This window comes from Diospyros lotus, chromosome 8, assembly GCF_014633365.1.
Source record: "Diospyros lotus cultivar Yz01 chromosome 8, ASM1463336v1, whole genome shotgun sequence".
NCBI lineage: Eukaryota > Viridiplantae > Streptophyta > Magnoliopsida > Ericales > Ebenaceae > Diospyros > Diospyros lotus.
Genome location: NC_068345.1, coordinates 2933069 through 2943715, shown reverse-complemented (window position 1 = coordinate 2943715; position 10647 = coordinate 2933069). Strand labels below are relative to the sequence as shown.

At 37.2% G+C, this 10647-nt stretch overlaps 1 protein-coding gene across 1 annotated transcript; it reads right to left on the bottom strand.

The window, feature by feature from the left end:
* Positions 1–423: 423 nt before the first annotated feature.
* LOC127807958 (helicase sen1-like) lies at positions 424–8132 on the bottom strand. Its single transcript, XM_052346214.1, has 8 exons — positions 7172–8132; positions 6302–6490; positions 4318–4413; positions 4050–4212; positions 3769–3901; positions 1918–3681; positions 995–1787; positions 424–883 (listed from the first exon to the last, which is right to left on the bottom strand). Exons 1-7 carry the CDS (start codon positions 8121–8123, stop codon positions 1488–1490), a joined length of 3597 nt encoding a protein of 1198 aa, XP_052202174.1. The 5' UTR covers positions 8124–8132; the 3' UTR covers positions 424–883; positions 995–1487.
* Between the last annotated feature and the right edge of the window lie 2515 nt (positions 8133–10647).

Genomic DNA, 10647 nt, shown 5'->3' with positions numbered 1-10647 from the left:
TTTTAATTCAATTCTTCATACTTAATTATTTTTCAAACTTTAATCAAAATTTTCTGTCTTTTATTAAATACTTGTTATATTTTTCATAACTAAGTTAAAATAATCGTCTCAAATATCTTTTTAAAAGTTATTTGAGATTTAAAATATTATTATCTGAATCTAATACTCTTATATTCTATATATCTAAATACTTTACCATTTAACATTCTAGGTCGAACATTTTTGTATTTTATTGTAGACTCAATATTGGTATTCTTGTTTTGAAAGTTATGCTTATTAAAAAGCATTTTATAAAAATAATTTTAATTAATTTAAAACTGATTTTAGTGTTATAAAAAGGCTCTTTAAAATTTAAACTATTGGTCAAAAGTCCAAACAGTACAAAAATTGGAAACATAAAAAGTCAGAAAGATAGACTAGAAGATGAACAATTGATCAAGCAGAGTACATTGAAGATGTACATAGACCCGACCTCTCCACTGGGATCATCAGCTAAAAGGATTTTTATACTGTACTCTCTCTCTCTCTCTCAGTCAATATCTATACAGAAGGTTGAAATATACTCACAGGAGGCCATGTTTGGCATCTAACAGCCTATTCAAATCAAATTAATCAAGTAATAGAAAAATGAAAGTGAAATCCTACAAAGATTTTAACATCCCTCCAGCCAAAATCCAGGCATATCCCAAATCAATGTACGCTGTAATGTACATATACATACTATACTTTTTGAGAAGGACGGCTTCAAATCAGTCAGCAGCTGTTTATTTTGGGAAGAGAGAATCAAAAGCATCAGTTGAAGCTTTTAGCCAAGCATGAGACACTATAATCTTGTCCGGGCAGGAAATCCAGCACCAGATTCGACTCGAAGTTCTTGTGGAGTCTACACATTAATTATTGGGTTATTTGCATTAGGAAAAAGCAATGAAATCTGTAAGATAGATTTGGCAAATGCAAATAAAAGAAACAAAAACTAGGAACAAAAAGATCTTACTTCCATCACCGTGGGCTGCAGATTAAGGTTTAGCGCTGGAAACGGCCAGAAATTATGGCAGTTTGAGAAAGCTACAGCCCAATCACAAAAAGCAATGTTCTTCACTGCCATGCCATCCCTTCAACCCCACGGTTTTGGTTTTCCCGATCTCTTCCATTCTGCTGCGATATATATTCTGCCCGACTTCAGCAGGAAAGTGATCGGAATTTGTTGTTTCACACTACAGTGATCACAATGAGAAGATAAAGAAGTTCCACAAGCTTCCAGACCTAGGAATGATTTGCAACCACATTGACTGCACAAAAGTTCAGGTTTGGAATGAGGAGCCCAATTCAACTCCAGTGATATTCCGGGAACTCATCCAAGGCGAAGAAGATAAATTTTAGTTAACAACCAGTCGCTACAAGTCTCTCCTCCTTGCAAATTACCAGGCAACTGGGGATTTGTTGCCCAACTGATTAAAATCATCCAAGGAATTACACATTGGTGGCTTTCAGTGACGGTACTTCCCATTCTTGCATATTACTGATGCATTTGGCTTCTCATCAGCTTCTGAAGGTGTTCCAGAACTGGGGTCCGTCTGCATATCGAATGATCTGTGTCTTACCCCAGATCTAAAACCCCTCGGATTAGAGGAGACCTTACCAGGCAATTGCGCATGAGCACGAGTCCTAGGAATCAGGAAATCCTTCGGTAGAGAAACCATATTCTTGTAGCAGTTTCTTGATTTGGCATCAGCAATCAGTGCAGACCAATCATCAGATTGCACCAGAGTGTTGGCATTCCCCACAACCTGTTTGGCCACAGGAAAACAAGTCCAATAACGTCAACAAGTCCATGAAAAAAATTATGTGCATGATGAGTATTATATGAGGAGGCTCTCTTCTACGAACAATGACTAAACACAGAGAAAATCCACTTACCCAAAGAGCTCGTCTAGCACGAGTGAGAGCAACATTCATGCGGCGGATATCGGCCACAAAGCCCACGCCATGATTTGAAGCACGGACACAAGACATTATGATGACATCTCGTTCTTGGCCTTGGAAAGCATCCACCGTATTGATATAAATATTTTTCCCTTCTGAATTTAAAACGTCCTCAAACTCGCGTTGAAGGCATTTCAGTTGCAGTTTGTATGGGGTGATTATGCCAACAGAAACTTTTCCCATACCCAGTGATCTCAAAGTTTTCTGAAGATGTTCCCACAAACTAAGACAAAACCGTGCCTCATGTACGTTCTGATATGAAACAGATCCACCTCGTCGGGACTCTCGACCATGGCTAATGTCATAGAACACGTAAGGCCGCAGTAAAGGGTCCATATAACATATTTCGTCCGGTAACCGAGCAACACTTTCGCTGTCAGTTAGGTGGCCCTTGTAGAAATACCTAGAAGGGAAATCCCTGATTTGAGGATGCATCCTATACTGAACGGATAACAAGATCGTAGGGCAGCCAGCTTGCTGGAACCTCTCAAAGAGGCTTCTGTTGTATAATAATGATCCAGCTGCCTTGCTGATAACAGTTGCAGGAAGTTGCTGGGGATCCCCTACAAGAACGCACCGTGCTACACCAAGACAGAGAGGAGGAAGAATGGCTACTTCACTGGCTTGTGCTGCCTCATCAATTACAACCATGTCAAAACCATGAGTGAGACGAGAGAACAACTTGCGTCCACTGCTTGACACAGTGGTGAAGACAATTTCAGCCTCATTGGCAAAACTTGCTTCCAGATTAGCACGAGCTTCATTCAAATTAAAGTTTCCACCTACTCGAAACTTACCTTCTAAAATGAGAAGACGGGATATTTCCACCAAAATTTTATCCCTGTTCTCAACAACTGCTGCCAGCTTTTGCAACAAGCTATCTCGGTTCTGGTCCCGAGTCACAAGGTTGCCTGGGTCAACCCCAACTGACCCTTGGGCACAACAAGCAGCAGCAGCAAGATTGAGTTCTCTGCGTAGACAAGCTATCTGCTGAGATAACTGAGCTTCACGGGCTCTTAACTGGTGCATCCATCCATAAATTTCATCACGACTCTTGACTAGAAGCTGTTCAGTTCTGCACTCAACAGAAACAGCCTGAGCAGCACGTGTTTGTGAATCAACACCAACTCGGGCCACATCAGGCCTGTAAACTTTCATTTCACCGTCAATAAACCCGCGGTCAAGAACACGCGTAAGCAATTCATCTGTTGCAGCATTTGAAGGAGCACAAACCAGCATTCTAGGTTTTGTACTCAGATTTGGAAGGGTGCAAAGAAGATTTTGATCCATGCTCTGTAGAACTTCATCAATGGATCCAGTGGCGACATTGTTGAAGTTGCTCTCACTTGTTTTCTTATAGCTATCAGGAGCTAGTTTCTTAAGCAGTGCTGAATAATAGTGCTGATATTGAACAAGATGGATGACATTTAGCATTCCCCATACTGTGTGTGTCTTACCTGTGCCTGGAGGCCCTTCAACTAGAGTAAATGGCCAAGGATCTTCCTTTTTTTTCATAACACTACTTGTACCAGCAGCAGTATGCATTGCAGCCCACTGGATTGCTGCTAACTGGGGTACGTTGAAGGTCCTACTTAGATAATCAACAAAGTTCGGTGTAAAACTTTCAGGTGTAGTAGGATGCTGTTCATCATATTTTGGGAAGTGCTCGGGACTAGGCTGCAGGATAGCTGTTTGCATCTGTAACAGAATGTCAATGGTTTATTAATTACATGCAACAGAAATTTAATGGGGACCATATCTCAAAAACTAAATTCCAGCTCCAACCTGGAGATTGAGGCGTTGAAATGCATGCAGAGCAACATATTCCCTTTGAGTAGTTGCAAGAGAACCAAGTACAGTTAGAAACCAGATACCTCTGGCCTGAACTTTCCTCAGAATATGATCATTATCTACCTTGCTGACAATTCATTGTTTAAAAGGATAAGCAAACAAGAAAGGAATAATCATCAACAGAAAATCATGAGTTTATTAAAATAAAGACAAGCATCTATTTAGTACAAAAATTGAAACTAAGATCAAACAGTTTTGGGGAATTTCTAAGCAACCTGTTCAGATCATAAGAGTCCCCAACATAAAAATGAAGGATCACCCTAAGGGAATCACGAGTTCCAATAGGCATGTATCTCCTTATAGTTCCAGCCACACGTCCACTGACTTCAGGCTCACCATCATCGTCCTTATAATAAGTGTTGCTTCCTTTGGATCCTACTGCTTAATGCAACTCAAGCTAATTAGGATATTTAAGCTGTAAAAAGATGCTATTCACATGAAGAGTAAACAAGCCAAGTAGTCCAATTAAAAGTTAGGATAAACCTTTTCCAGGCCTGGGGGTAGAAAGAATTGCAACATCACCATCCTTGAATGCCCATTTACATTCTTTTGCAGGAAGAACTGTCACGTCATACCACCCTACAGCAATATGGAAGAAAAGGAATTCAAAAAATGGGTACAAAAAGGAAACGGGGATGAAGCCTTAATTCAGAAAGCCAAAAGAAACAAAACTAAGATTATCTAGGTTGAGTTCATATGCTAAGAAAGTAAGAAACAATATCTGCAAAGTGATTAGCCAAGGGAATACATCTTTTTGATGGAATATTAACTTGGGGTGTGCACAATCCAGTTTGAAAGAATACAAATACCAAACCACGAATTATTGTTTGAATATATTCCAAACCAATGGTTTAGTTTGGTTCAAACCGCAGTTTAGACAATATAAGAGTTATATTAATCCATAAAAAAGTACACGAGCATTCAAATTTTTATGAGAAGTTAAATTAAAAAATTATTTGTAGTATTTCATTTGTATAAAGATTTATATGGTCATCATCATTAACTGAACGTTATCCTAACGAAGTTAAGGTTTGGTGGCACTGCAGTCACAATGTCAATTGACTTTTAAAAGTTGCATTAACAATACAAATCCATCAAAGAACAATATGGGAAAATTTTATGCGGGATGCCCTTTTAGACACAACCTTCTAGTGAAGGATACAACCTTCTAGTGAAGGACAAGTGACAAAGTTTTAACACCATATTTATATGAAAAAGTTTCATGAAATGGCAATGAATGAAAAATAATTGATATGGTCATGATTCATCATGTAGTTGATATTGTGAAATCAACTTGTACAACATAAAAACACAACTAGCATAAAACTTCAATATAAATTTTAAAAAATGGCTAAAATTTTTTCATTAAATTTTTTTTGTTACAAGATATGTTTTTTGGTAAATATTATATATTACATATAATATATATAAATATCATATAATATGTAAAACAGTTTACAGTTTCGTTTTGATTTTTTTGTGACACAAACTAAAAGAACTAATACACGATTTTTTATGAAAATTTCAAGCCAACTTGTTCTTTTCAAAAAATTGAAAACCAAACAAATTGGATCAGTTTGGCTTAATAATTAACAATACACAAAACAAATATTTAGCAAAAGAGGTAGAGGAAGGCTAAGGAATACTTGATGGAAAACTTTTAGGTAAGGTATGAGTTATAAAAGCCAACAAAAGATATGATCATTAATTGAGATGATTGACAAGCTAAAATTCATATAATAGATATGTTGTTGTTGTTGTTGTATTAACTAACAAAATGCACTAACAAAGATAATGAAAACAAGATCATAATCACCACATAGGTAGGTAGGATCATAAGGTGATAATATGTATAACAAATTTTGGATTTATCCTTGGTATTATCCCTTATCTGTGCATGATTATGTTGCTAATACCAAAAGATAACTGGCTTAACATGGTTCTATTCTCTTAACCCTTGCAAATTTATTAACGGGCTAATATGACAAGACAATTTTGCTTAAATGTTTAACAAATTTTTGTAGGTATGCCTTGAAGCTCACTGTATAATTTAAAAAAAAAATGTCTGATGTCCCATGACTAAACCATCAATCTTGATTTGTAGGCCAATGTGACAATTTCAGAAACATCTATAGATTTGTTTCAAAAGATCATTTGTCGTACATTGTTAATCCGCCTTTGGAAATTCAACTTTTATGACAATTGGTTACTTAACACATTTACACTCATCTCATATAGTGTTAAAATATCTAGCTCACCTAATTTTCTCCCCAATTATTAATGTTATATAGAAAAAAGGGAATTTAGAGAATAGCAAAATCTTCAACAACTTTTCCAAGTGGACAACTATTTCAGGACATCAAATAAAAATGAAAAATAGATAGTATCTTACTTTGTTTAATATGGCATAACCTATTGACTTGCAAAATAAAAGGTATATAATGAAGGTACTATGAAAGGGAAGCACCTCTTTCTCGTCTTTCAACACTCTTTACACGAACCATAATATGTAAGCCCCAGGAAACTGCTTCAATCAACTCCTCCCAGGTGCTGTAAAGCTGTGCACGGCATTCCTCAAAAAGCAAAGGCTCAAATACTTTTACATACTCTTCCGCAGATTCAAATCGAGCAGGGACACACTGGAGGTCAGCTTCTCCTGGTGTGAAATAGCAGCAATAAAAGTAAGGGCTCAGCAAGAGAAAGAAACAAATAAACACTGGAACAGTACAATGATTGAGGATACTGGATCCACAGATCTAAGAACATAATTTCTACAAAGTTGATAACATGATACTGGATCCTCAATGAATGGGAAGGGCTCTTTATTGTGTGATTGAAGAGATGGCTCTAGACTCAGGTTAGGCTCTGTTTACAAAAGAGAAGAAGAAAGGAGAAACAAAACAAGAGGAGACAGAGGATGAAAAGAAACTGGGGGGAAGAAGACAAGAATCAGAGAAGTGTCATTTTCAAATAATCAATCTCCAAAATCATAATTTGAGGCCAGCAGCCATATCTAATATAGCAATCTAATACTACTTAAATTCTACCACAGAATTCATTAAAAGTCCAAATAAAACTAAATGCATATAAAATTCAAAAAAATTCCCAACACAATTAGAATTATAAAATTATAAACTACATAGAATCTTTATTTCCATCAGAGGGATGGCTGGAAGAATTGGGCTTTTACCATGAATATAAACAATTAAAGCTCACTAATATAATTCCACCAAAATCAAGAGAAGAAAAATACGAAACCTCAAAAATCACACACAAGCAACTCAGTACAAACAAAATGCATTGGGGTAAGGTGGGAAAACTTATATTTTTTAAGTACCTGGATGATGCCAAAGTTTTTCATTAGTCACCTCCCGCAAAAGACGTTCCACGGAAGTATCCTGACATTGGGCTCTCCGCGTAGCTGCAGCTGGCTTCTTGGGCGGAAGTTTTTGGGTTGATAATTTTGGATCAATAGAACCGTGACTGGTTAGAGCTGACTTCCTAGTTGATATTTGTGAATTGCCGACCTGCCTTGATTCCAAGGGCTGCTTCCACGAACACTGTCTCGATATGGAAGGTAGGATTACCTCTGCAGCAAGAAATGTGGAACTATTCAGCCTCCTAGGCCGATCCAGAATTCCTGAATTCATATCACCATTACATTCAGATTTTGAATCATTGGATTCCACATAATTGTTTCCTTCATTACATGATAAATCAACATGTTTTAGATCCTTGTTCACATGCTGATTCTGTTTTTCTGCAGTACTTTCAGCAGGAGGAACTGAATGTGCATCTTTCACTGTACGTTTGGTAATAGCAGCTGGAAAGTTCTGTCTTTTTGGGGTCGACGTCTTGATGGGACCAGCTTGCTTGACATCTTCCAAATTGAGAAACATGGTCTGCCTACTGCGTTTTTTTCCTAGCAGTGCTTCCTTATGTTGGTCAAACCTAGACCTTTTCCCAGGATTATTTGCACACTTCAGTGCATGAAGTGCTTCAACCCCTTTAACTTTTCTTTGTTTCAAAACTGACCCAGTTTCTTCCTGGAAATCTATGGTTATGTCACCTTTACAATTGCTTTGTATATTTTGGTTAGTGTTGTTTTTGCCATCGTTTGTGTCTCGATTCAATCCGAAAGAAATATGGTTACTGTTCTCATCCTTGATACTTCTGCTATTTTGAGAGACACGGCCCATAATTGTCCCTAAGACAGAATGATTCTTCATATCGGGAATTCCTTTCTCTTGTGGCTCATTTCTACAACCAGTAAGTGGCTGTTCTTGCATACAACTACTTCCATGTCCAGTGGCAGAATCCTCTGCATCAGACCATTCTCCCTCTTCCTTTTCGACCACCTGAACCTCTGCAGAACTCAAATCTACCTTTGGTGCTGATTTTGCATCCTCTTCATTACATGCCTTCAATAATGATGCAACCTCAGAGCTCATATCGCCTGCTTCCATATGTTCATCAGAGACCAAGCATCTTTGAGGGCTTTTTGGGCAAACAAAAGTCTGAGAGCCAGAATCCAAAGATGCATGAGAGAAAGCATGATTATTTACTATTCTCTGAGGGGAAGGCGATGTTACAAACAAGTTGGAACTGCGGATATTTGAGGAAGGAATGGCCCTTTGAGGCTGGAAGCATGAACTGCTGTCAGCTTCGTCATCCTCCACGGCAGGAAGTTCATTAAGATCAACCAACGGCCTTCCTACAGAACCCATCTCATATATAAACACTTACAAACTGAAATGTACATCCAAGTACATAAGCTTCTACGTCTCTCTGATTCCTTTCTAGCAGGAAGTGAGCCTGACATGCCAACAGAAGTATAGGCAAATGGAAAAATGTGTATGCACACCTATGAAGCATTCAAATGGATGCCAAAATCACAATGGGTTCTGCAAGTCAAATTCAGCAAATCCATTCATAAGAGCCAAGAGAAGGAAAGCAAAACACGGATAAACAATCCATAAAAGTAATAGCAAACTAAATGTTAGCATCAAACCATATCTTGCAAATAGAAACTGCAACGGAAGCAACAAAATTTCAAATACAACTGATACAGGAAGATTGTAGATAAATATATATCCAATACCCCAAGTACATACTTCTGAAATATTATAAATAGATAAAATTAAGTTCCTAACATAAACCACGAAAGAAAAGAGTGAAGCAAGTAGGGAAAAAAATAATAATTTAATGCAGTAAATTCCATCCTTGTTAACAGCCCTAAACATTTTAAGAATGTCACACAAACTAACCAAAAAAGGCAATGCTGTATTATTCTCGTGAATAATAAGAAACTTTAAGTTACAAGGTAAAGTAATCAATAAACAAAATCGAACTGACCTTATCCTTCAGCACATGACTAAAAATCTTAAACATACTGATCTCTGATTTTGGAGAAACTTCAATACTGAATTCACAAATTCAATTAAATTCTTCTCAACACTATTGATTTGTACAAAGCACTTACCACAAAAAGGTCTTTTGAGCCTACAATCCTAAACGCAGTGGCAACCCAAATTTTTTCAAAAGGGCCCAATATAAAATTTCTTGATTTTTGAGGTGACTAATTACAATCTCTTGTTGTAAATACAAAACATTTGTGGGTTCAATAGAACTTTAGGAACACCCCCCGCCAACCTCCCCCCCCCCCCCCCCCCCCAAGAAAAAAAAAATCACAATTCCTCTTGTTCCGTGGGGAAAATTAAAATAAAATAAGCACCCTAGTACCAATCTCCAAACGTTGTTTATATATCTCATTCATTTGCCTAGCCCGAGCATCACACTTGCTCACTGACACCAGCCAAAATCAAAAATACCACAGCGAGCTGATGACATAAGTAAACCATCATAAGGTTTCAAGAATCCAAGAAGGGCACCAAATTAAAATTAGCATCCGAATCTCCACAGCAAGAACCTATCGACATAGATAAGTAGTTAAAATTCATTGAAAGAGCGTATCATAATCAACCATCTTAAGGTTTCAAGAATCCACCAGTTAAGTCTTTCTTCCATCCCAGTCCAAATCTGTGAGATCAATTAATTAATCCGTAACGCAAAACGCGTGTATGTAAACTCCGTCAATTTTCATTGTCGGGCATAATCTTTGAATTAATGGTCAGTGCCATAACCACGCATAACATTCATAATTCAAAACAGTTAAACTCATTTCAATCGTGTCTTTGATCTATTCTTCTCGCAATATAATTGATTTAGAAGAAAATCAAAACGAATCAAATACTAAGAAGATAGACAAATTTTACCTATGGAGAACACTGATTCGAAGGACCGATAATTTGTATATGTACAATATATACGTTTAGAGAGAGCAAGCCAGAAGGTAGAGCGAAAGAAAGAGAGCGAGCAAAGAAGAATGCGGATTCGAAGGCAACGGATGGGGTGTATATATATATAGGGAATAAAGAAGCCAAGTCGGTCCCGAAAATTCCTCCGGCCACCGTTAAATTATTCCCGGCAAATATTATCCGGCTGACACTTTTTGAATCTTTTTGGTATTATTAATACAGATTTATGGCTTCTTGGAAACAATCACGCTTCTAGTTACATAACTGCCCTTCGGTTTCCTTATATTTACGTAACTTGAACTGGCGAAGCAGTCCTATGATGCGAGCTCGAGGATCTAGAAGCCATAAGATAGAGCTCAAGGGCAATTTTGGTATTTCGCCAAGAACGGATCTGGAACCTTTTTCCCGCTTCAAAATTATTTTCAAAAGTATTTTTATATAATAAAATAAAAATATAATATTCTAAATGTCAACAAAAAATTTATCACAAGATTTT